At 48.0% G+C, this 26,346-nt stretch overlaps 1 protein-coding gene across 3 annotated transcripts in view; it reads left to right on the forward strand.

Annotated features, from left to right (window-relative positions):
• Positions 1-26,346, forward strand: part of ENTPD4 (ectonucleoside triphosphate diphosphohydrolase 4) — a 114,704-nt gene that overhangs the window by 86,399 nt on the left and 1,959 nt on the right. The window contains exons 5-13 of one of the 3 annotated variants that reach the window (XM_063931875.1): positions 8,604-8,754; positions 9,778-9,881; positions 10,691-10,750; positions 10,832-10,962; positions 23,152-23,318; positions 23,753-24,077; positions 24,877-24,962; positions 25,143-25,304; positions 25,567-26,272. In XM_063931875.1, the coding sequence (XP_063787945.1) occupies positions 8,604-8,754; positions 9,778-9,881; positions 10,691-10,750; positions 10,832-10,962; positions 23,152-23,318; positions 23,753-24,077; positions 24,877-24,962; positions 25,143-25,304; positions 25,567-25,795 (1,415 nt within the window). In that variant the 3' untranslated portion in view covers positions 25,796-26,272. Of the gene's footprint in view, positions 1-8,603; positions 8,755-9,777; positions 9,882-10,690; positions 10,751-10,831; positions 10,987-23,151; positions 23,319-23,752; positions 24,078-24,876; positions 24,963-25,142; positions 25,305-25,566; positions 26,273-26,346 lie in introns of those variants that run through there. The other 2 variants (XM_063931874.1, XM_063931876.1) reach the window with 2 other exon arrangements.

The raw sequence follows: 26,346 nt of genomic DNA on the forward strand, positions 1-26,346 counted from the left end.
GGATGGGTGCACTGCAGGGAGCTCTCCTGAGTTCTCTGCCTAGAAGCATTTTTGTTTGGATTTTTGTCTACTTTTTTACAGGGAGCACTGCTGGCAACAGGCTCCCTGCATCGAGGGACTGAGGAGAGAGGGGCAGACCTTCTTGTCTAAGATAGGCTCTGCTTCCTCGGCTACTGGACACCATTAGCTCCAGAGGGGGTGAACGCAGGTTCTTACTGGGCGTCCACCCCCGGAGCCGCGCCGCCGTTCTCCTCACAGAGCTAGAAGTACAGAAGACAGAAGTCGTCAGGCGGCAGAAGCCTTCAGCTTCACGGAGGTAACGCACAGCACTGCAGCTGTGCGTCATTGCTCCCATACACCTCACACACTCTGGTCACTGTAAGGGTGCAGGGCGCAGGGGGGGGCGCCCTGGGCAGCAATATCAACACCTCTTATGGCAAAAGACAATATACATGTACAGGTGGGCACTGTACATGTATATAAAAGAGCCCCCGCCATATTTTTGTAAGTTCGAGCGGGACAGAAGCCCGCCGCCGAGGGGGCGGGGCTTCTCCCTCAGCACTCACCAGCGCCATTTTCTCTCCACAGCACCGCTGAGAGGAAGCTCCCCGGACTCTCCCCTGCTTACACATGGTGAAGGGGTGTTTAAAAGAGAGGGGGAGGGGGGCACATAATTGGCGGATAACATATTATACAGCGCTGCTGGGGAAAAAACATTTTGTGTTGGTCTCCAGGATCATTGCGCTGGGGTGTGTGCTGGCATACTCTCTCTCTCTGTCTCTCCAAAGGGCCTTGACAGGGATACTGTCTTCAGGAAAGGGGTTCCCTGTGTGTGTGAAGTGTGTCGGTACGCGTGTGTCGACATGTTTGACGAGGAAGGCTCGCTTAATGTGGAGGGGGAGTGCTTGAATGTCATGTCGCCGTCGGCAACGCCGACACCGGAATGGGTGGATATGCTGAATGTCTTGAATGCAAATGTTAATCTATTGCATAAAAGGTTAGACAAGGCAGAAGCTAGGGATCAGTCAGGTAGCCAGCCCATGCCTGTCCCTGTGGCGCCAGGCCCTTCGGGGTCTCAGAAGCGCACCATATCCCAGATCGATGACACAGATACCGACACAGATACTGACTAGTGTCGACTATGAAGATGCAAAATTACAGCCGAAGGTGGCAAAAGGTATTCGGTACATGATTATTGCCATTAAAGAGGTTTTGCATATTACTGAAGAACCCCCGGTCCCTGACACGAGGGTACACATGTAAAAAGGGAAAAAGCCTGAAGTCACCTTTCCATCCTCATTTGAACTAAGTGAATTGTGCGAAAAGGCTTGGGAATCTCCGGATAGGAGACCACAAGTTCCCAAAAGGATTCTTATGGCGTATCCTTTTCCACAAACTGATAGGATACGCTGGGAATCTTCGCCTAAAGTGGACAAGGCGCTGACACGCTTGTCCAAAAAGGTGGCACTGCCTTCTCAGGATACGGCTTCCCTCAAGGAACCTACTGACCGCAGGCAGGAAATTACCTTGAAGCACATTTACACTCATTCAGGTACTATTGCTAGACCGGCTATGGCGTCAGCCTGGGTTTGTAGTGCGGTTGTGGCATGGGCAGATTCCTAATCTACGGAGATTGACACCTTAGATAGGGATGCTATTCAAATGACCATAGAGCATATCAGAGATGCTGCCTTGTATATGAGAGATGCTCAGAGAGACATTTGTTTATTAAGCTCCAGAATAAATGCTATGTCTATTTCTGCTAGGCGGCTCTTGTGGACCCAACAGTGGACGGGAGATGCCGATTCAAAGCGGCATATGGAGTCCTTGCCTTACAAAGGGGAGGAGTTGTTTGGAGACGGCCTCTCGGACCTTGTCTCTACGGCTACGGCTGGTAAGTCGAATTTCTTACCTTATGTCCCCCCGCAGCATACAAAAACGGCACCTCATTATCAAATGCAGTCCTTTCGTTCCAATAAAAACAAAAAGGTACAGGGATCGTCCTTTGTTGCCAGAGGGAAAGGTAGGGCAAAAAACCTGCACACAGCTAGTTCCCAAGAGCAGAAGTCCTCCCCTGCCTCTGCAAAGTCCACCGCATGACGCTGGGGCTTCCTGGGGGGAGGCAGATCTAGTGGGGGCTCGTCTTCGGTTTTTCAGCCACGTCTGGGTTCACTCGCAGGTGGATCCCTGGGCATTAGAGATTGTTTCTCAGGGATACAGGCTGGAATTCGAAGACTTGCCTCCTCCCGGTTTTTCAAATCGGCTCTGCCGGCTTCCCCGTCAGAGAGGGAGCTAGTGTTGGCGGCAATCCAAAAATTGTATATTCAACTGGTGATTGTCACAGTTCCTCATCTCCAGCAAGGAGAGGCATATTACTCGACCCTGTTTGTGGTTCCGAAACCGGACGGTTCGGTCAGACCCATTTTAAACCTAAAATCTCTGAACCTGTACTTGAAGAGGTACAAGTTCAAGATGGGATCACTCAGGGCGGTCATCGCCAGCCTGGAGGGGGGGGATTGGATGGTGTCCCTGGACAAAAAGTATGCATACCTTCATGTTCCGATATTCCCCCCCCCCATCAGGCGTTCCTGAGATTTGCAGTGCAGGACTGTCACTACCAATTTCAGACGTTGCCGTTTGGGCTTTCCACGGCCCCGAGGATTTTCACCAAGGTAATGGCGGAAATGATGGTGCTCCTGCACAGGCAGGGGGTCACAATTATCCCATACTTGGACGATCACCTCATAAAGGCGAGATCTCGGGAGAAGTTGCTGGACAGTGTGTCTCTGTCCATGAAGACGTTGCAGATACACGGCTGGGTTCTCAATATACCGAAGTCCCAGCTAGTCCCTACAACGCGTCTGACCTTTTTGGGCCTGATTCTAGACACAGACCAGAAAAAGGTTTTTTCTTCCGATCGAAAAAAGGTTCAGGAGCTCATAGCCATGGTCAGGAACCTCTTAAAACCAAAAAAGGTTTCAGTGCATCATTGCACGCGGGTCCTGGGGAAGATGGTGGCTTCATACGAGGCCATCCCTTTCGGCAGGTTCCATGCGAGGACCTTTCAATGGGACCTCTTGGACAAGTTTACAAATGCATCAAAGGATCACCCTGTCTCCCAGGACCAGGGTATCTCTCCTGTGGTGGCTGAACAGTGCTCACCTGCTAGAGGGTCGCAGGTTCGGCATTCAGGACTGGGTCCTGGTGACCACGAACGCAAGCCTCCGAGGCTGGGGAGCAGTAACACTGGGAAGAAATTTCCAAGGTCTCTGGTCAAACCTAGAGACTTGTCTCCACATCAACGTCCTGGAGTTGAGGGCCATATACAACGCCCTGTGTCAAGCGGAGGAATTGCTTCGGAGAAAACCGGTTCTGATTCAGTCGGACAACGTCACGACAGTGGCTCATATAAACCGCCAAGGCGGAACAAGGAGCAGAGTGGCCATGGCAGAAACGACCAGGATTCTACGCTGGGCGGAAGGCCATGTAAGCGCACTATCAGCAGTGTTCATCCCAGGGGGTGGACAACTGGGAGGCGGACTTCCTCAGCAGGCACGACCTGCATCCGGGAGAGTGGGGACTTCATCAAGAAGTCTTCGCACAGATCACGGATCGATGGGGACTGCCTCAAATCGACATGATGGCATCCCGTCTCAACAAAAGCTAAAGCGGTATTGCGCCAGGTCAAGGGACCCTCAGGCGGTAGCGGTAGACGCTCTGGTGACACCTTGGGTGTTCAGATCGGTCTATGTGTATCCTCCTCTTCCTCTAATACCCAAAGTGTTGAGAATAATAAGAATGAGCAGGGTCAGAACAATCCTCATTGTTCCAGATTGGCCACGGAGGACTTGGTATCCGGAACTGCAAGAGTTGCTCACAGAAGATCCGTGGCCTCTTCCTCTAAGGCAGGACCTGCTGCGGCAGGGGCCCTGTCTGTTCCAAGACTTACCGCGGCTGCGTTTGACGGCATGGCGGTTGAACGCCGGATCCTAGCGGAAAAAGGAATTCCGGAGGAAGTCATTCCTACCCTGATCAAGGCTGGGAAAGACGTGACGTTAAAACATTATCACCGTATATGGCGGAAATATGTTTCTTGGTGTGAAGCCAGAGCTGCTTCACTTCCTTCAAACAGGAGTGACTTTGGGCCTAAAATTAGGGTCCATAAAGGTCCAAATTTCGGCCTTATCAATTTTCTTTGAAAGAGAATTAGCCTCTCTTCCTGAAGTACAGACTTTTGTGAAGGGGGTGCTGCATATTCAGCCTCCCTTTGTGCCTCCGGTGGCGCCTTGGGATCTTAACGTGGTGTTAAGATTCCTCAAGTCACCTTGGTTTGAACCACTCAAAACTGTGGAGTTGAAATACCTCACGTGGAAAGTGGTCATGTTGTTGGCATTAGATTCGGCTAGACGTGTTTCAGAATTGGCGGCTTTATCACATAAAAGCCCATACTTGGTTTTTCACGTGGATAGGGCAGAGTAGAGGACTCGTCCTCAATTTCTGCCAAAGGTGGTCTCATCTTTTCATATGAACCAACCTATTGTAGTGCCTGTGGCTACACGGGACTTGGAAGATTCCGAGTCCCTGGATGTGGTCAGGGCTTTGAAGATTTATGTGACCAGAACGGCTAGAATCAGGAAGACTGAAGCTCTGTTTGTTCTGTATGCGGCCAACAAGGTTGGCGCTCCTGCTTCAAAGCAGACTATTGCTCGCTGGATCTGTAACACGATTCAGCAGGCGCATTCTACGGCAGGATTGCCGTTACCGAAATCGATTAAGGCCCATTCCACTAGGAAAGTGGGCTCTTCTTGGGCGGCTGCCCGAGGGGTCTCGGCATTACAGTTGTGCCGAGCAGCTACTTGATCGGGGTCTAACACCTTTGCAAAGTTCTATAAGTTTGATACCCTGGCTGAGGAGGACCTCCTGTTTGCTCAATCGGTGCTGCAGAGTCATCCTCACTCTCCCGCCCGTTTGGGAGCTTTGGTATAATCCCCATGGTCCTTACGGAGTCCCAGCATCCTCAAGGACGTTAGAGAAAATAAGATTTTACTTACCGGTAAATCTATTTCTCGTAGTCCGTAGAGGATGCTGGGCGCCCGTCCCAAGTGCGGACTTCTTCTGCAAGACTTGTATATAGTTATTGCTTACATAAGGGTTATGTTATAGTTTATCGGTTGAACCGTGGCTATGTTGTTGTTCATACTGTTAACTGGGTAGTTTATCACAAGTTATACGGTGTGGCTGGTATGGATCTCGCCCTTAGATTTACAAAAATCCTTCCTCGTACTGTCCGTCTCCTCTGGGCACAGTTTCCCTAACTGAGGTCTGGAGGAGGGGCATAGAGGGAGGAGCCAGTGCACACCCAGAGTCCAAAGCTTTCTTAAAGTGCCCTATCTCCTGCTGAGCCCGTCTATTCCCCATGGTCCTTACGGAGTCCCAGCATCCTCTACGGACTACGAGAAATAGATTTACCGGTAAGTAAAATCTTATTTTTCCATCAGATCTTACAGTTGCCACTAGCTAATCTAAAATATATCTAGGAAAGTCATTCTCACCAGTTTGAATATTTTGATTGCTAAGTACGTGAAAATGATTGTGAGTGGGCAGACTGAAGGTTCCTAATTAACCACTTCCCTTATTCCATCCTGTCAAACATCTCCTATACATGTCCTATACACATACATGTCACATTCATACACCCTCAAGCAATCACACACCGCAGACCCCTCCCTGCATCACTGACCCTGCGCCATCCCTGCATCACGGACCCTGCGCCTTCCCTGCATCACGGACCGTGCTCCCTCCGAGCATCCCGCACAGCCTATCAGAGGCTTCTAAGTGCGACCTGGGAGTAAAATCCCTTGTCACACCATTCACAGTTAACCTGAGTTTTCTCTCCGGGATGACAGTCCCGGGAAAAACCCTGGTCAGTATCAGAGGTGCCGAGCTGGAAACGTGTTCCCGGGATGGTGCCTTTCAGACATACAGAAATCCCGGGTTGATGCACATTCACGTACAAAAACCCGGGACTTTAGAGAATGTCTGAAAGGGGTATCATACAGAAATCCCAGGTTGATGCACATTCACGAGCAAAAAAATGGATTTTAGATCAGGTCTAATTCCATTTTCAGACGTACGACCCGGGAATTTTCCTGCTCAGACCCGGGTTTTTCACCATTTGAAAAATCTTGGTTTTTGCTAGAGACCCCCTTTCACATATACCTGAGACCTGGGAAATTCTACCTGAGACCTGGGAAATTCCCAGGACGTCCTCTTTCAGACATAAGCCTGGTCTGCCCTGGCATTCTACAAGCTAGGGCTGCCGGGCTGCTGACACATACATGTCACACTCAAGCAATAGCACAGTCCCCTCCTGGAAGCATAGAGCGCAGCCTCCTCCCGGCTGCCCCGCCCCCAAGCAGCCCCTAACAACCTATCAGAGGCTTCTAAGTGCGACCCAGGAGTAAATTTCCAGGTCCAACCATTCACACTTTAACTCAGGTTGTTTATCCGGGACACAAACCCTGGTCAATAGCCAGGGGCACAGAGCCGGGAACATGTTCCTGGGTTGGTACCTTTCATACCATTTTCAGACATACGACCTGGGAATTTCCCTGCTCAGACCCGAGTTTTTCACTTCAGCAAAATGCCAGGTTTTGCTGGATATACAGCCTGCAGAAATGGTGACTGTGCTGTAGAGCAGAGGTTCTCAACGCGTTCCTCAAGGCACTCCAACAGTCCAGGTTTTAAGTTTATCCATGCTTAGCCACAGGTGACCTAATTAGCACGTCAGTCCGTGTGATTAAATCATCTGTGCTGAGCCATGGATATACCTAAAACCTGGACCATTGGGGGTGCCTTGAGGACCGTGTTTGAGAACCTCTCGTTCTGAGTGTTGAATCTCTCTGAGGCTGGAACCTGACTGTCCATGAGAGTCACTAGTTTCAGTGCTCCGAATGGAAACCAGAAATCGCACAGTAATAATATAGCGTTCATTGCTGTCTTCCAGTGTGTGGAACCATTGCTCCTGTGTTGGAATTGCTGTGGAATCCCAGTCACTGGTACTTCCTGTTTGGGGTGATTGCCTTATTAGGACAGGAGATAAACCATCTGTCATCTATTTTCAGTTCTTCAGCTGGGTTCAGTATGATAAACCGATGGACGGGATGCCGGCTGTCAGTATACTGACAGCAGCACCCCCGTCCATCATTATCCCAACAGCCCCCCATTTAGCCCCCTAACCCTCATCTTTTCTCTACCCTAACCCTCCCTTGTGGATGCCTAACCCTCCCTTATGGGTGCCTAACCCTCCCCGTTGGTGCCTAACCCTAACCATCCCTTCCTCACTGCCTAAACCTAACCCTCCCCGCTAGATGACTAACCCTAACCCTCCCTGCTAGGTGCCTATCCCTAACCTCCCTCTCTGTGTACCTAACTCTCCCTCCCCCGCCCCTAACCCTAACGTTCCCATGCGTGGACCCTAAGCTTAACTCCCTTCTACTGCTTAAAGCTAACCTCCTACATCGTGGCAGGACGGCATCGCATCCCACTGTCAGGACGTTCGGCATGCCGGCTGTCTGTATTTTGACGGCGGAATCCCATTTGGCGTCTGTATATTGACGCCGGGATTGTGTCCTCCCTTGGGATCCCGGCGTTGGTATATTGATCGCTGGGATCCCATTCGTCAGGAAGCTAACTGCTTCCCCTTGAGCCAATCTAGCATTACAGCACTACTAGAAGTAATAGAACTTTGCTGAGAGGATCTGACACATGGATCATTTACCTCCTGCTGTCTTTTGTATCTCTGTATCTTAGGGTAAATTACACAGGCTGTGTTGAACTAACTAAAGCACAGGTTCTCAAACTCGGTCCTCAGGACCCCACACAGTGCATGTTTTGCAGGTCTCCTCACAGAATCACAAGTGAAATAATTAGTTCCACCTGTGGACCTATTAAAATGTGTCAGTGAGTAATTAATACACCTGTGCACTTGCTGGGTTACCTGCAAAACATGCACTGTGTGGGGTCCTGAGGACCGAGTTTGAGAACCTGTGAACTAAAGCAACAGTCATGAAAATATGTTGTTGTTGTTGTTTTTTTTAAATTGAGTAATCCCCTATTAAACAATTACATCCTGATAAGTGACGTTCAGACTGGTAGTGTAGGGACGAATCTCCCCGGTCATCAAGTGGTTAAGTGATCTCTTTTCTGCAAATGTTCACTATATACAGTTTATCATAGATCTAGCTGTGCATGAACAAGTCTTACAATGAAGAGCTGGTTTGTGATCCACATTCCAAACCTAATGTCATTTCCTTGTTTAGTTGTATATTGGAGTGAGCTGTAAGCTTTTCATTCCCACTGAACCATGTTATATATTCTCTCTCTTTCTGGGATGGGCCTAGTTCAGGTTTGACAAAGTCCCTTTCTTGAAAAAGTCATGGGGAGGGGCCATGACAACCCTATCCCATCCGAGAAATGTTATTCTATACCAACTATAAAAAAATCTGTACATTTGGGAGGGTATGCTTTATGCCTCATGCCTTGTCATTGTGCCAGTTGCTTTATCTTTAGACTTGTCTTCTCTCTCAACTGTCTACTTCTAGGTATTTCGGAACTTGCCACCACCCCAGAGGAAGCCAGTGGCTACATATCTCCATTGCTCAACTTTGCAGCTAGCCATATTCCCCGGGATAAGCACAAAGAGACCCCCCTGTATATTCTCTGCACTGCAGGGCTCCGGATCCTGACTGAGAGGTGAGGGTGTCCTCCTTTTTATTAATCCCACAGAGAAAAGTCTGTATCATCAGTTTTACTCCAGGCTTCATTACAAACCACACAAGGCACAACATCTTGCATAGTTATCCAGATGGTTCTGCAGAATGCAGAGATCCGCCTGTAAGAATATAATTACGAAGACATGAGGCATTTGGTTTTCTGGCTGGAGGGGAGAGGGGTTGTGCTCTCTTCAGTGGTTAAAGCCTTCTGACCTTGTGTGGTTTTGGTTTTGCCCCCATTAAACTATTTAGCCTTTGGATTATCAGCATTATTATAATTCTTTTTTGTGAAACTGCTTTTTATCTTAAGTATAGTGAGAGTCAGGAACACTAATATAGTTTAACAATCATTTATTTAAAATATCATTAACAATCATTTATTTAAAATATACTTATCCACGTTCCTTAGGGCAGTTATACAGGGTAATCAGAATCCTATCATAAGGTGTGGTCCTAGGGAGCCTCCTCTCGCTGTCTAGCGCCTAGGTCTTGTCAGTCAAAGGAACCCTATTGCCAATCTCAGGTCTCAATGGAGGCTGCCATCAGTCTGACATGACCCTCTATTTAACCCAGAATTCTGGGCGGTGGTCAAGGGATCATATCTCCATATACATGTTATTGGAGTCTCTGGTACAATATTGTGGAATCTATTGTTGCATACAATTATAATTTAGGACAAATAGCCTTATACTTCTGCGTATTTTGGATGTCCACAGATGTCTAAGTCACTTGATCATAGGTAAACATTTATTTGTTGACCGCAAATAGATCTATTGTCTGGCCTATTATGTAACCCAAAAGGAGCACAATTTCTGATTAACATATAAAAAAACAAACCGCTTGTTCCTACAAAGACGTACAATGAAAGTCTTATAACACAAATATATATGGCTATGTGTACACATTTTTATACATAGAAGACAATAGTTGGCTTTAGGTCAGAAATCAATACTGTTACACCCAGTGTGTTTCCTGATGTACTTAGTGCACTTGTGTGTTTCAGCCAGCAGGAGGCCATACTTGAAGATCTGCGAACAGATATTCCTGTACGCTATGACTTTCTCTTCTCTGACTCCCACGCAGAGGTCATCTCAGGGAAGCAGGAAGGTACGTGAGGCAGCCCAGAACCCAGAGGCCTGCACCACCATGTCGGCACCCTGACAATCCTCATTTTATAAAGTCAGTGCATGCGCTTATAATGGGGCAGATGTATTAACCTGGAGAAGGCATAAGGAAGTGATAAACCAGTGATAAGTGCAAGGTGATAAATAGACCAGCCAGTCAGCTCCTAACTGTCAGTTTGCATATTGGAGCTGATTGGCTGGTTCGTTTATCACCTTGCACTTATCACTCGTTTATCACTTCCTTATGCCTTCTCCAGGTTAATACATCTGCCCCGATGTTCCATAGAGTTTGCAGATTCCTGAATGAGTTGCAGAACACTGGTGTTGTGCATGATGCTTCCTCTCTCTCTCTCTCTCTCTCTCTCTCTCTCTCTCTATGTATATATATATATATATATATATATATATACAGCTGCTCGGCTCCGGCACTCCTGCTATGCACAGCTTGCTCAGGTGCCTTCCCTGTGGGGCATGCCCACCTGCATATAGAAATTGTTGTGGAGGCGGCACTCAAAGACTTGCACGAATAGTGAAAAAAGCATCCACGTGTGTGGATGTTGCTTTAATGTGTGACGTTTCGGGGACGTATCCCCTTCCTCAGTCTGAGGAAGGGGATACGTCCCCGAAACGTCACACATTAAAGCAACATCCACACACGTGGATGCTTTTTTCACTATTCGTGCAAGTCTTTGAGTGCCGCCTCCACAACAATTTCTATATATATATATATATATATATATATATATATATATATACACAGCACAAATATTGACTTTTTGTTGGGTCTTGTAGGAGTGTACGCCTGGATTGGCATCAACTTTGTCCTTGGCCGCTTTGATCACATAGACGATGGTGAGTACATTCCTCCATCTGGATGGTTACATGCACAGTGTTTTTTGCTGCTTGTTTATCTCTCACTCTTGGCTCCAACAGAAGACGACGCAGTAGTGGAGGTTAATGTACCTGGCAGCGATAACAAGGATGCCATCTTCCGCAAGCGGACAGCGGGCATCTTGGACATGGGCGGAGTCTCTACTCAGATCGCATATGAAGTACCTAAAAGTGTAAGCTTTGCCTCCTCCCAGCAGGTCATTATCAGTAATATTTTACTCCTTTTTATTTGCATTTTCTTTTTTGCTTCCAGTTTTGTGTTTGTGCCATAAACTGCTGCAACATTTGCTAAAGCAAAATGTAAACTCAGTGGAAGGTTTATTTACAACATCTCCGTATCACTGTAGCTTTAAGTTGGTGTGGCCGGGACCTGTCATCTACTCTCAGCAAACTCATTTTGTGGGCAAAAATATTCAGCCAATAAACTCTCTAGGAACTAGTGACATCATAATGTTCAGCCAATAAACTTACTAGGCACTAATGACATCCTAATGGTTGAGCCAATAAACTCACTAGGAACTAGTGACCTCATATAAACTAGCTAGGTACTAGTGACATCATAATGGTTCAGCCAATAAATTGACTAGGAACTAGTGACCTCCTATAAACTAGCTAGGAACTAGTGACATCATAATAGTTCAGCTGATAAACTCACTAGGAGCTAGTGACATCATAATGGTACAGCCCACAAAATGCTGCCTAAAAGACTTTCTAAGAGACCGATGTATCATTAATAGCAGATTACAACATAGACAATAAACCTCCCATTGTGTTGTGGAGTGTCTATTATTAGACTCGCCATACTATCCCTTTAAACCGGGACACTAATGAATTAAACAGGTTCCGTGGCTGGCTTACTTCAACCCTGCATTTCAGTTGGTTTTAATCAGCCACAGAACCTGTGTAATCCATGAATGTCCAGGTTTAAAGGTATCGTATGGTAAGCCTAGTTATTATTATTTCTGGGGTTAGGACAGGTAGTCTACTCATTTTCACTGTGCTGCTACCAGTTTGTCGGTTAAGTGTTACTCTTGCGTGCATTTGTGTTACTTGCTGCATGAGCTTCTTCCCCATATGCAAGAAGTGTTAACATACAATGTATGGCTCCATCATGTATAGCTTGCAAGCAGACGTGATGAAGGTAGAGAATAGCAGTCTCAGGTTCCATGTGAAGTAATAGGATAGAGAGATTTATTTCCAGAACACATGAGCTGGGCCGTGGTCATATCCACTCTACTGTACTTTTTGAATATTTAAAGCTAAATACTGAGTTGTACGCTATTCCGGCGTTTTTTCAATTGAGCAGTTATTGGTAATCTATGCATGCGGCTAAGCCACACTGCGCATTCATCAAAGTCCATCACCGTGGTTGCACGCTGCCAGTCTTTATGTGCAGTGTGATTGACAGGCAGGGAGCATATGGGGGAGGTAAGTAGCAGTGGCGCCAAAACGCAGGCACGTCACGGACATTTTCCACATCTGTGGATATAGCACATAAGGTGTTAACCAGATTTATAACCTTGTACCCTACAAACGACCTCACCATGTACCTTCTTCTGTATAGAAATCAAACCTAGAACACAGTTGGGAGTCTGGAGATGGTAATCCTCCCTTAGTGACCGCTGTTTTTATCTGGACACTACGGCCAATATTTACTAATATTCGTGTTTTATCCGTTTTTAAGGGTGTTTGAACTCGAATGGTATCGGGTGCATTTTACTGCAACTTTTTTAATCCTGAGACGGTCAGTTACTAAGCTGCCGAGTTTTCCACATTCGTTTTTTCCAATGTCGATGTGATTCGTAATGTCAGGCAGTGTTTTACGAGAGTGATGAGTAAAACACTGCCTGACAAAACACAAGGAATCCCGGCCGGATCTGTGAGATCCGTGCAGGGCTTCATTGTGCACCTTTTTTAAAAAAAAAAGTGTTCAAAATCAAGAAAAAAATTGCGTGGGGTCCCCCCTCCTAAGCATAACCAGCCTCGGGCTCTTTGAGCCGGCCCTGGTTGCAAAAATATGGGGGGAAAATTGACAGGGGTTCCCCCATATTTTAACAACCAGCACCGGGCTCTGCGCCTGGTCCTGGTGCCAAAAATACGGGGGACAAAAAGCGTAGGGGTCCCCCGTATTTTTGGAACCAGCACCGGGCTCCACTAGTCAGAGAGATAATGCCACAGCCGGGGGACACTTTTATATAGGTCCCTGCGGCCCTGGCTTTAAATCACTAACTAGTCACCCCTGGCCGGGGTACCCTGGAGGAGTGGGAACCCCTTAAATCAAGGGGTCCCTCCCCCTCCAGCCACCCAAGGGCCAGGGGTGATGCCCGAGGCTGTCCCCCCCCCCCCATCCAAGGGCTGCGGATGGGGGGCTGATAGCCTTGTGAAAAAATAGAATATTGTTTTTTTGTAGCAGTACTACAAGTCCCAGCAAGCCTCCCCCGCAAGCTGGTACTTGGAGAACCACAAGTACCAGCATGCGGGAGGAAAAACGGGCCCGCTGGTACCTGTAGTACTACTACAAAAAAAATACCCAAATAAAAACAGAACTCACACACCTTGAAAGTAAAACTTTTTCTCTGACGTCCTAGTGGATGCTGGGAACTCAGTAAGGACCATGGGGAATAGACGGGCTCCGCAGGAGACTGGGCACTCTAAAAGAAAGATTAGGTACTATCTGGTGTGCACTGGCTCCTCCCTCTATGCCCCTCCTCCAGACCTCAGTTAGAATCTGTGCCCGGCCAGAGCTGGGTGCTCCTAGTGGGCTCTCCTGAGCTTGCTAGAAAAGAAAGTATTTGTTAGGTTTTTTATTTTCAGTGAGATCTGCTGGCAACAGACTCACTGCTACGTGGGACTGAGGGGAGAGAAGCAAACCTACCTGCGTGCAGCTAGCTTGTGCTGCTTAGGCTACTGGACACCATTAGCTCCAGAGGGTTCGAACACAGGGCCTGACCTCGATCGTCCGTTCCCGGAGCCGCGCCGCCGTCCCCCTTGCAGAGCCAGAAGACAGAAGAAGAACGATGAAATCGGCGGCAGAAGACTCCTGTCTTCACTAAGGTAGTGCACAGCACTGCAACTGTGCGCCATTGCTCCCACAGCACACCACACACTCCGGTCACTGTAGGGTGCAGGGCGCTGGGGGGGGGCGCCCTTGGCAGCATTTATATTACCTTTTGGCTAAAAATACACATAATACAGTCAGTTAACTGTATATGTGTAAAAAACCCCGCCATTAAGTTAAAGAAAACGCGGGACAGAAGCCCGCCGCTGAGGGGGCGGGGCCTTCTTCCTCAGCACACCAGCGCCAATTTACCTTCACAGCTCCGCTGGAAGCACGCTCCCCAGGCTCTCCCCTGCAGTATCCAGGTACAAGACGGGTTAAAAAGAGAGGGGGGGCACATAAATTTAGGCGCAAATCGATACAGACAAGCAGCTATTGGGAAAATCACTTATTTGCAGTGTAAATCCCTGTGTTATATAGCGCTGTGGTGTGTGCTGGCATACTCTCTGTCTCCCCAAAGGACTTTGTGGGGTCCTGTCTTCAGTCTGAGCATTCCCTGTGTGTGTGCGGTGTGTCGGTACGGCTGTGTCGACATGTTTGATGAGGAGGGTTACGTGGAGGCGGAGCAGGGGCAGATAAATGTGGTGTCGCCCCCGACGGGGCCGACACCTGATTGGATGGATATGTGGAAGGTCTTAACCGACAGTGTCAACTCCTTACATAAAAGGTTTGATGACGCAGCAGCCTTGGGACAGCCGGGGTCTCAGCCCGCGCCTGCCCAGGCGACACAGAAGCCGTTAGGGGCTCAAAAATGCCCGCTAGCTCTGATGGTAGACACAGATGTCGACACGGAGTCTGACTCCAGTGTAGATGAGGATGAGACAAATGTACAGTCTACAAAAGCCATCCGATGCATGATTACTGCAATGAAAAATGTATTGCACATTTCTGACATTAACCCGGTTACCACCAAGAGGGGTATTATGTTTGGGGAGAAAAAGCAGCCAGTGACTTTTCCCCCATCTGATGAATTAAATGATTTGTGTGAAGAAGCGTGGAGTTCCCCTGATAAGAAACTGGTGATTTCTAAGAGGTTACTGATGGCGTACCCTTTCCCGCCAACGGATAGGTTACGTTGGGAAACATCCCCTAGGGTGGACAAGGCGCTAACACGCTTATCAAAAAGGGTGGCACTGCCGTCTCAGGATACGGCCGCCCTAAAGGATCCTGCGGATAGAAAGCAGGAAGCTATCCTGAAGTCTGTGTATACACACTCTGGTACTCTACTGAGACCTGCTATTGCTTCAGCCTGGATGTGTAGTGCTGCAGCAGCATGGACTGATACCCTGTCAGACAACATTGATTCCCTCGACAGGGATACTATTTTGCTAACCATCGAACATATAAAAGACGTCGTCTTATATATGCGGGATGCACAGAGGGACATTTGCCTGCTGGCATCTAGAATTAATGCAATGTCCATTTCTGCCAGGAGAGTATTATGGACTCGGCAGTGGACAGGTGATGCTGATTCTAAAAAACACATGGAGGTTTTGCCTTATAAGGGTGAGGAATTATTTGGGGACGGTCTCTCGGACCTCGTATCCACAGCAACTGCTGGGAAGTTGACTTTTTTACCTCAGGTTCCCTCACAGCCTAAGAAAGCACCGTATTATCAAATGCAGTCCTTTCGGCCTCAGAAAGGCAAGCGGATCAGAGGAGCATCATTTCTGGCCAGAGGCAAGGGTAGAGGAAAGAAGCTGCACCAGGCAGCCAGTTCCCAGGAACAAAAATCCTCCCCTGCTTCCACTAAGTCCACCGCATGACGTTGGGGCTCCACAGGCGGAGCCAGGTGCGGTGGGGGCGCGTCTCCGAAACTTCAGCAACCAGTGGGTTCGCTCACAAGTGGATCTCTGGACTGTACAAATTGTATCTCAGGGATACAAGCTGGAGTTCGAGGCGACTCCCCCTCGCTGTTACCTCAAATCAGCCTTGCCAGCTGCTCCCAGGGAAAGGGAGGTAGTACTGGCGGCAATTCACAAGCTGTACCTCCAGCAGGTGATAATCAAGGTCCCCCTCCTTCAACAGGGCAGGGGTTACTATTCCACAATGTTTGTGGTACCGAAACCGGACGGTTCGGTGAGACCCATCCTGAATTTAAAATCCTTGAACACTTATATAAAGAAGTTCAAGTTCAAAATGGAATCGCTCAGGGCGGTTATTGCAAGCCTGGAAGAGGGGGATTTTATGGTGTCGCTGGACATCAAGGATGCTTACTTGCATGTCCCCATTTACCCACCTCACCAGGAATACCTCAGGTTTGTGGTACAGGACTGTCATTACCAATTCCAGACGTTGCCGTTTGGTCTCTCCACGGCACCGAGAATATTTACCAAGGTAATGGCCGAAATGATGATACTCCTTCGAAAGAAGGGAGTTATAATTATCCCGTACTTGGACGATCTCCTCATAAAGGCGATGTCCAGAGAGCAGTTGTTGGTCAGCGTAGCACTCTCTCAGGAAGTGTTGCAACAGCACGGCTGGATTCTGAATATCCCAAAGTCGCAGCTGTTTCCTGCGACGCGTCTGCTTTTCCTGGGCATGATTCTGGACACAGAACAGCAGAAGGTGTTTCTCCCGGTGGAAAAAGCCCAGGAATTGTCATCTCTGGTCAGGGACCTCCTGAAACCAAAACAGGTGTCGGTGCATCACTGCACGCGAGTCCTGGGAAAGATGGTGGCTTCTTACGAAGCAATTCCCTTCGGCAGGTTCCATGCAAGGATCTTTCAGTGGGATCTGTTGGACAAATGGTCCGGATCGCATCTTCAGATGCATCGGTTGATCACCCTGTCCCCAAGGGCCAGGGTGTCTCTGCTGTGGTGGCTGCAGAGTGCTCATCTTCTCGAGGGCCGCAGGTTCGGCATACAGAACTGGGTCCTGGTGACCACGGATGCAAGCCTCCGAGGATGGGGGGCAGTCACTCAGGGAAGAAACTTCCAAGGCCAGTGGTCAAGTCTGGAGACTTCACTACACATAAATATACTGGAACTAAGGGCCATTTACAACGCCCTGAGGCAAGCAGAGCCCCTGCTTCAAAACAAACCTGTACTGATTCAGTCAGACAACATCACGGCGGTCGCCCATGTAAACCGCCAGGGCGGCGCAAGAAGCAGGATGGCAATGGCAGAAGCCACAAGGATTCTTCGATGGGCGGAGAATTACGTGCTAGCACTGTCAGCAGTGTTCATTCCGGGAGTGGACAACTGGGAAGCAGACTTCCTCAGCAGACACGACCTCCACCCGGGAGAGTGGGGACTTCATCAAGAAGTCTTCACACAGATTGTAAATCGCTGGGAACTGCCACATGTGGACATGATGGCGTCCCGCCTCAACAAAAAGCTAAAAAGATATTGCGCCAGGTCAAGGGACCCTCAGGCGATAGCTGTGGACGCACTAGTGACACCGTGGGTGTACCAGTCGGTTTATGTGTTCCCTCCTCTTCCTCTCATACCCAAGGTGCTGAGGATAGTAAGAAAGAGAGGAGTAAGAACTATACACATCGTTCCGGATTGGTCAAGAAGAACTTGGTACCCAGAACTACAAGAAATTATCTCAGAGGACCCATGGCCTCTGCCTCTCAGACAGGACCTGTTACAACAGGGGCCCTGTCTGTTCCAAGACTTACCGCGGCTGCGTTTGACGGCATGGCGGTTGAACGCCGGATCCTAGCGGAAAAGGGCATTCCGGATGAAGTTATTCCTACGCTGATAAAGGCTAGGAAAGACGTGACAGCAAAACATTATCACCGTATATGGCGAAAATATGTTGCTTGGTGTGAGGCCAGGAAGGCCCCTACAGAGGAATTCCAGCTGGGTCGATTCCTGCACTTCCTACAGTCAGGAGTGTCTATGGGCTTAAAATTAGGATCTATTAAGGTCCAGATTTCGGCCCTATCTATTTTCTTTCAAAAAGAACTGGCTTCACTGCCTGAAGTTCAGACGTTTGTTAAGGGAGTGCTGCATATTCAGCCCCCTTTTGTGCCTCCAGTGGCACCTTGGGATCTTAACGTTGTGTTGGATTTCCTGAAATCACACTGGTTTGAGCCACTTAAGACCGTGGAGCTAAAGTATCTCCCGTGGAAGGTGGTCATGCTGTTGGCCTTAGCTTCGGCTAGGCGTGTGTCAGAATTGGCGGCTTTGTCATGTAAAAGCCCATATCTGATCTTCCATATGGACAGGGCGGAATTGAGGACTCGTCCCCAATTTCTCCCAAAGGTGGTATCAGCGTTTCATTTGAACCAACCTATTGTGGTGCCTGCGGCTACTCGGGTCTTGGAGGATTCCAAGTTGCTGGACGTAGTCCGGGCTTTGAAAATTTATGTTTCCAGGATGGCTGGAGTCAGGAAAACTGACTCACTATTTATCCTGCATGCACCCAACAAGCTGGGTGCTCCTGCTTCAAAGCAAACTATTGCTCGCTGAATCTGTTGCACGATTCAGCAGGCACATTCTGCGGCTGGACTGCCGCATCCTAAATCAGTGAAAGCCCATTCCACAAGGAAGGTGGGCTCTTCTTGGGCAGCTGCCCGAGGGGTCTCGGCTTTACAGCTTTGCCGAGCTGCTACTTGGTCGGGTTCAAACACGTTTGCTAAATTCTACAAGTTTGATACCCTGGCTGAGGAGGACCTTGAGTTTGCTCATTCGGTGCTGCAGAGTCATCCGCACTCTCCCGCCCGTTTGGGAGCTTTGGTATAATCCCCATGGTCCTTACGGAGTTCCCAGCATCCACTAGGACGTCAGAGAAAATAAGAATTTACTCACCGGTAATTCTATTTCTCGTAGTCCGTAGTGGATGCTGGGCGCCCGTCCCAAGTGCGGACTCTCTGCAATACATGTATATAGTTATTGCTTCACTACAGGGTTATTGTTATGAGCCATCCGTAAAAGGAGGCTCAGTTGTTGTTCATACTGTTAACTGGGTATGGTTATCACAAGTTGTACAGTGTGATTGGTGTGGCTGGTATGAGTCTTACCCTGGATTCCAAATCCTTTCCTTGTTGTGTCAGCTCTTCCGGGCACAGTTTCCTTAACTGAGGTCTGGAGGAGGGGCATAGAGGGAGGAGCCAGTGCGCACCAGATAGTACCTAATCTTTCTTTTAGAGTGCCCAGTCTCCTGCGGAGCCCGTCTATTCCCCATGGTCCTTACGGAGTTCCCAGCATCCACTACGGACTACGAGAAATAGAATTACCGGTGAGTAAATTCTTATTATTACATACATGCACACCTACATTCACACATACTTACCTATGTTCACACGAGGGTCGGTCCACTTCTCCAAGTAGAATCCATGGGTTACCTGAAAATAAAATTATACTCACAAAAATCCAGTGTAAATCGGTCCTCTTCTGAGCTTGTAATCCACGTACTTGGCAAAAAAACTAACCGAAAAACCCGAACCACGCACTGAAAGGGGTCCCATGTTTACACATGGGACCCCTTTCCCCGACTGCCGGGACCCCCCGTGACTCCTGTCACAGAGAGTCCCTTCAGCCAATCAGGGAGCGCCACGTCGTGGCACTCTCCTGATTGCCTGTGCGCTCCTGAGCTGTCAGTCAGGCTGCGCACGGCAGAGATACAATGTTGCGCCTATGCGCTCCATTGTATCCAATGGTGGGAACTTTGCGGTCAGCGGTTGACCGAAAGTAACCTCACCGCTGACCGCAAAGTTCCCACCATTGGATACAATGGAGCGCATAGGCGCAACATTGTATCTCTGCCGTGTGCAGCCTCACTGACACTACAGGAGCGCACAGCCAATCAGGAGAGTGCCACGACGTGGCACTCCCTGATTGGCTGAAGGGACCCTCTTTGACAGGAGTCAGGGGGGGTCCTCGCAGTCGGGGAAAGGGGTCCCATGTGTAAACATGGGACCCCTTAAAGTGCGTGGTCGGGTTTCCGGTTTGTTTTTTTTGCCAAGTACGTGGATTACAAGCTCAGAAGAGGACCGATCTACACTGGATTTTTGTGAGTATAATTTTTTTTTCAGGTAACCCTTGGATTCTACTTGGAGAAGTGGACCGACCCTCGTGTGAACATAGGTAAGTATGTGTGAATGTAGGTGTGCATGTATGTAATAAAGTTTTACTTTCAAGGTGTGTGAGTTCTGTTTTTATTTGGGTAATTTTTTTGTAGTAGTACTACAGGTACCAGCGGGCCCGTTTTTCCTCCGTGGTTCTCCAAGTACCAGCTTGCGGGGGAGGCTTGCTGGGACTTGTAGTACTGCTACAAAAAACAATATTCTATTTTTTCACAAGGCTATCAGCCCCCCATCCGCAGCCCTTGGATGGGGGGGACAGCCTCTGGCTTCACCCCTGGCCCTTGGGTGGCTGGAGGGGGGGGACCCCTTGATTTAAGGGGTTCCCACTCCTCCAGGGTACCCCGGCCAGGGGTGACTAGTTAGTGATTTAATGCCAGGGCCGTAGGGACCTATATAAAAGTGTCCCCCGGCTGTGGCATTATCTCTCTGACTAGTGGAGCCCGGTGCTGGTGTTAAAAATACGGGGGACCCCTACGCATTTTGTCCCCCGTATTTTTGGGACCAGGCGCAGAGCCCGGTGCTGGTTGTTAAAATATGGGGGAACCCCTGTCAATTTTTCCCCCATATTTTTGCAACCAGGACCGGCTCAAAGAGCCCGAGGCTGGTTATGCTGAGGAGGGGGGACCCCACGCAATTTTTCCCCCCAGTTTTTACATTAAACAGACCCTTTCCCATAGATAACCATGCACAGATCTCACTGATCCGTGCATGGTTATCCAAACTCGACTGGAAAAAGCAGGTCTATTTTTTTGCTGCTTTTTTTAACGATTCGCAAAAAAATACACCCGCACTTGAGCACTCAGAGACTAACACCCAAATCCGAATGAATAGTGAATACCCGTGTTGTATGAAATAACAGCCGCGTTTGACCGATGGTCTATTCATTCGTATTTCTGAACTTTGTCATTCAAACCATTACGAATAGTCCAAACACTGCCGAGATTGGTGCTTAGTGAATTCCCGTGTTGGGACTTAGAAAAAAAAAACACAAATCGGACAAACTCGATTTTTTTAGTAAATTTTGTCCTACGTGTAGCTTCAGAGTATATTTGGGATAAATATGTTGCTCTCCGTACACACATCTGCAGATCCGGATTAAGGTTTCTGGGGGTCCCAGGGACACTAAATTGTGGGGGGCCCCTGCCAATAATATTGTCATTAAGGTATGCTAGCGATGTTCTTAAAAAATATAATGTATAAATGCTCCCAGCACCAACACTGTAGTGCCCCCACAGAAACCTCGGATCACGTATGCCACAGTGCCTCCCATACTGGTAATGTGGTTACGTGTGGGTGCCCCACAGTGTGTGGGGTCTCCTTAGCGACTGCCCCAGTTATCCTGTTGTTAATCCAACTCTGCACATGTGCACGTATAGGCTGCAGCTTTCTCTGGCCATACAGTGGCACCTGTCCAACACAAGGCTGCTGATTCCCAAAACGGATACTGCTCACTCTCTGGGTTTCCAGGCAATAAAGATGGCACAGCTGTGTTACATGAGACTGCAGGTGTGCTGTAGGGATTGGGCACAGGATCAGTGAGAAGCAATGTAGAGGTAACCCATCATTAGTACCAGCCATGTTCTCATGCAGACTATACTTATTCTCTCTCTCCCTTGTGAGGAAGTTGCTGAGTGACAGCTGGAAAGCGACAGTAACACACTAATTACAGCAGTAAGATAAACTTGCCTGGTCAGAGGGATAGCTTGTGAGAGCAGGGGTTAGACCTACTGTATTAAAGGCTGCAACTGCTACAATGGTAAGGAGGGAGAGTTTTGTACAAAATGTAATCCACAGAAAATAAATACAGCAATGCTTTCCACACAGCAACCTGGTTTTACATGGATTAAGATTTTGGTTGCATACAATGAGTTTAGAGCGAATGACCAATCACATCGGGAGATTAAGATCGTTCAGCAACAATAACTGAAGAGCCTTAGGTCACCTAAGTACGCTGCATATGTAATCCGGCAGCGCTACACACTGATGCAGGGAACCCGCTCTGCAGGATTAAGTTACACAGCCTGAGGGAGAAAACTAGTATTCCATGCTGGCAAGTAATCAGGAGTCAGCGAAAACTAAAGGTAATTTTAGTAAACGGAGACTCTGTAATGCTGAATACATGGAATTGCATCTAACACACTGTCATTATGTTCTCTTTTACTGACCATATATTAACTGTGGGAGGGACATGACCTACGCCCTCTGGTTAATGCAGAACGGTCACTGTGCTTCTCCTGATGTTCCCTCATGTATAGCCATAGAACATGGGGTTAGTATCGTGGGACTGCAGAGTTCTGGCTCCCAGAGCCTCATAAAGAGAGCCAGGATTCATGTAATGATGTTTCAGTATAAAGACTCCTGTTCTGTCTTACCCCTTCTCTAGACGCCGAATAGTGTGCCAGGAACATGATGTACTTCATGCTGTACAAAAGGAAAAATGCTGATAAAACGATGTCTGATACTATAAACAATACACATACGAAGTCCCTACATTTTGCTTTATGCCACAGTGACTGTGGTACATTTCCCATTTACTTTTTTTTACTTTTTTTTCTTTTTTACACATTATAATTTTTTTTTCTTATTTCATTATGAGTGTAAATACAGTAGAATTGGTGTTAATTTAAAACAATTGTATTTTTTTTTTATTTTTTTCAATCTTGGATCACAAATGCAGGTAACCTTAGAAATCTTAGCAAGTAGATGCGTGACTCATCCCATCCTGCTTTTGCAATTTGCTTTTTCCGAAAAAAAGAAATACATGCCTGAGTGCAGCACTCATATTCTTCATCACTGGCATGAATACTGTTCATTTATTTGTAAAGTATATAGAAAAGAAGAAGAAAAATGTCAGAACTGGTCTTAAAAGAATGTGATTATTTCTTTTCATAAATAAGCACATACCCCTGGAACTAGCAAAGCACAGGGCCATGCAAGTACAGCTGCAGCACGCCCTTGTCTGCTCCTGCGGTCCCATGATGCTCCAGGACTCGCATCCATTAGCTTCGGTGCAAGTGGAGGTTACAGACGCACCTGACTATGAAATAGTCTGGGCTCTGGAGCATCATGGGAATTCAGATTCCAGTAGGGAAGAGTGAGGGTGCTTCATTACAAAAATAAAGCTAAATCTGCATGAGGTTCTGTAAGGTCTGCATGTTATGTACGTCTAGAAGATACTTATACCCAGACATGTCTCTGTGTGCACTGCATGTGCTGTGTCCGCTCGCTGCCATCTGACAACTGTCCCACCTTTCCATCTGTCTGCAGGAAGAGATGGCTAAGAACCTGCTGGCAGAGTTCAACCTTGGCTGCGATGCCCACGAGACCCAGCACGTGTACAGGGTGTACGTGGCCACTTTCCTGGGCTTTGGGGGCAATGCTGCTCGGCAGAGATATGAGGGTTATATCTTCTCCAGCACAATGGAGAAGAACAGGTGAGGGCCACATCTTCATGATCATGTGTGTTTATTGTTTATTACCAGTTATTGATATAGCGCAGCGCTTTCAGAGACTATTTGCCCATTCATATCGGTCCCTGCCCCAGTGGAGCTTACAATCTATATTCCCTACCACATGGACACGAGCACACATTCATACTAGGGTTAAGTTGTGTTGGAATCCAGTTGACCTACCAGTATATTTTTGGATTGTGGGAGGAAGCCGGAGCACCCGGAGGAAACCCACGCAAGTACGGGGAGAATATACATACTCCGCACAGGTAGAGCCATGGTGGGAATCAAACCCATGACCTCAGTGTTGTGAGGTAGTAATGCTAACCATTACACCATCCGTACTGCTTTATAGGTTTGTAAACATTGATTAAATAAAGTTGCTATAGAATCATTCTGACTGTGGTTACTGGTCTCAGGCTTCTAGGAAAGAAGGTGGGTCTGTCTCCAGATGTGCCATACATGGACCCATGCCTTCCTTTTGATATCCCAGATAAGATTCAGCAGGAGGGACAGACCATGTTCTTGCGTGGTACGGGTGACTTCAGTCTCTGCCGCCGGATCATCCAGCCTCTCATGAACTTGTCCAATGAGACACAGACTACCTTAAATGGCATTTACCAGCCCCCACTGCCCTACCACAACAGCGAGTTCTATGGCTTCTCAGAGTTCTACTATTGCACAGAGGATGTTCTGCGTATGGGGGGAGACTACAAATCAGTCCGCTTCCTACGAGCAGCACAGGTAAGAAGAGATTGTCTGCAGTTGAAGAGCATTCTTAGGGCTCTTCTCCATTAATTCTGATCTATGCTCCATAATGGGATGCGTCCATTACCCCGTCCCCTGTCAGCATTCTAATTGTCAGGATGCCGGTGTTGGTCATGTGACAGCTGGCCTCCCGACAGCCGGCCTCCCATATCGCACCCTCCATAACAGTGCTTTGCCAAACATTCTGTTAGTTACCCAAGTACAGATCCCATTTCTCCTAGGAATTTGATTTGTTTAATGCTGCCCGGTACTCCTCTTCTAGAAGCAGCATAAATCAAGCAAAGGGTCCTGGCTATGGTGGCCAATCCCGGGATCGGCGGGATCCCGAGATTTAGGGCCAAAAACGGCCGGGATTCAATCCCGGGATTGGAAGCTCCAATGCCAGGGATTGAGGGATCAGCGGTGAGCGTCCACAGGACGCTCAGACGCTGCCCAGCTTCCTTCTTCCCGCTCCCCAGCACAGCGTGAGAGGTCACGCTGCGCCATCACACGCCGCTGGGAGCCGCCAGAAGAGAGCGGAGGATGTTCCCCACCCGCCCGCCCCTGGTATATGGTGAGTTATGTGTGCAGGGCGAGGTGGCGGCCACATAGTTAAGAGCCAATTCTGGGAATCCTGGGATTGGCCTTTTTTCAATCCTGATACCCGGGATTGGCTTCCCTAGTCCTTGCACAGAAGCCCTGCACAATCACTAATGGGGGGGAACTGTTACAGGTCATCAGAAGGACTTTTCCTTTCATTTTCTCTCATTATAACATCCTTTCCTTGTACCCTTAGGATTACTGCGCAACAAAATGGTACGTTTTAAAAGAAAGGTTTGATCGTGGCCTGTACGCATCACATGCCGACATGCACAGGCTGAAGTGAGTATTAAATAACAATTATGGAGGTGGGGGATATGGTAACATCAGTTCTCATCATCTTTTCCTGTTTGATTATTGATGTGTTTTATTCTGAAGTCTACATAAATGTTTCCGTTCACAGATGTAATGCTTTGTTGTTTCCACCGACTGACAAATACCTCTCCTGTTTTCGGATTACAGGTATCAGTGCTTCAAGTCTGCCTGGATGTATGAGGTTTTTCACACTGGCTTCTCGTTCCCTGCCAATTACAGCAGCCTAAAGACTGTCCTGCAGGTGTATGATAAGGAGGTACAGTGGACGCTGGGAGCCATCTTGTATCGCACACGCTTCCTGCCACTGAGGTAAAAAGATAGAAAAAGGTTTCATAGTAACTTGTATTCTGTATTTATATATTGGCATAATGAAATTGAGAAATCTGTTAGGCAGACTACAGCTAAATGCTGCTGATGGTGAGTCAAATACAGTATATACAGACCTAACTGATCACATTTAAGTTGCATTATTTCACCCATGCAGACTACTGAGTGATTTAATAAACTACAATACTGTAAACGGGCGCTTTTCTTGGTATAAACCAGGTCTTTGAACTTGTATTGTTCACAGAGACATCCAACAGGACCACTTCCGTGGTAGCCATCCTCACTGGCGTGGGGCATCGTTTGTGTACAACCACTACCTGTTCTTGGTCTGTTTCCTGGTGGTCTTGCTGTCTATCATGCTCTATGTATTAAGGCTACGACGTATCCACCGCCGTATGCAGCGGAATACATCGTCTTCTGCGCTGTGGGCAGAGCAAGGAATACAGCCGTCTGGGCTGCCCGGCACCTTGTGATGAACAGTCGGCAAAACATATTGCACATCTTCCCTACCTTGGATGGATTGAAAGGATTAACCTGCCTGTCACTCTTATGGTTCCTGTGTGAACTGCTCAGCGGCTCCCTCCTCTGGAGCGAGGGAGGAATCCTGATGAAGTCTGGCATGTGGGGTTTACCTGGTTCCTGGAACCGACATCTGGGACTTGATGGGAGGCAACAGATAAAAGCCATGTTTTATGCCTCAGGGTCCCCCATCCTGTCACTAATAAAGGGGTGCGATGTGTGTCTTGTTTGGAGGACTTAGCACAGCTATAGATAGGCTGCACATTATTCCCCTCTGAAATAATGCCATTCTTGCACTTCTACCGGCATTAAGACTCTTATAAGTGATCTCTGCAAGGTGTAATTTTGAGAATTGTTGTTTTAAAATGATTCCAGTACTGGCATTGGCAGATCTCATTCTAGTATAAAGAGATAGGAAGCATGAAACCTTCCATACTTGGCTGTTGGATTATTAAAGTTCACTCATTACCTCCGCATGAAAGGCAGCCATTCTGTGTGCTAAACT

The sequence above is a fragment of the Pseudophryne corroboree genome, chromosome 6, assembly GCF_028390025.1.
Source record: "Pseudophryne corroboree isolate aPseCor3 chromosome 6, aPseCor3.hap2, whole genome shotgun sequence".
Taxonomy (NCBI): domain Eukaryota; kingdom Metazoa; phylum Chordata; class Amphibia; order Anura; family Myobatrachidae; genus Pseudophryne; species Pseudophryne corroboree.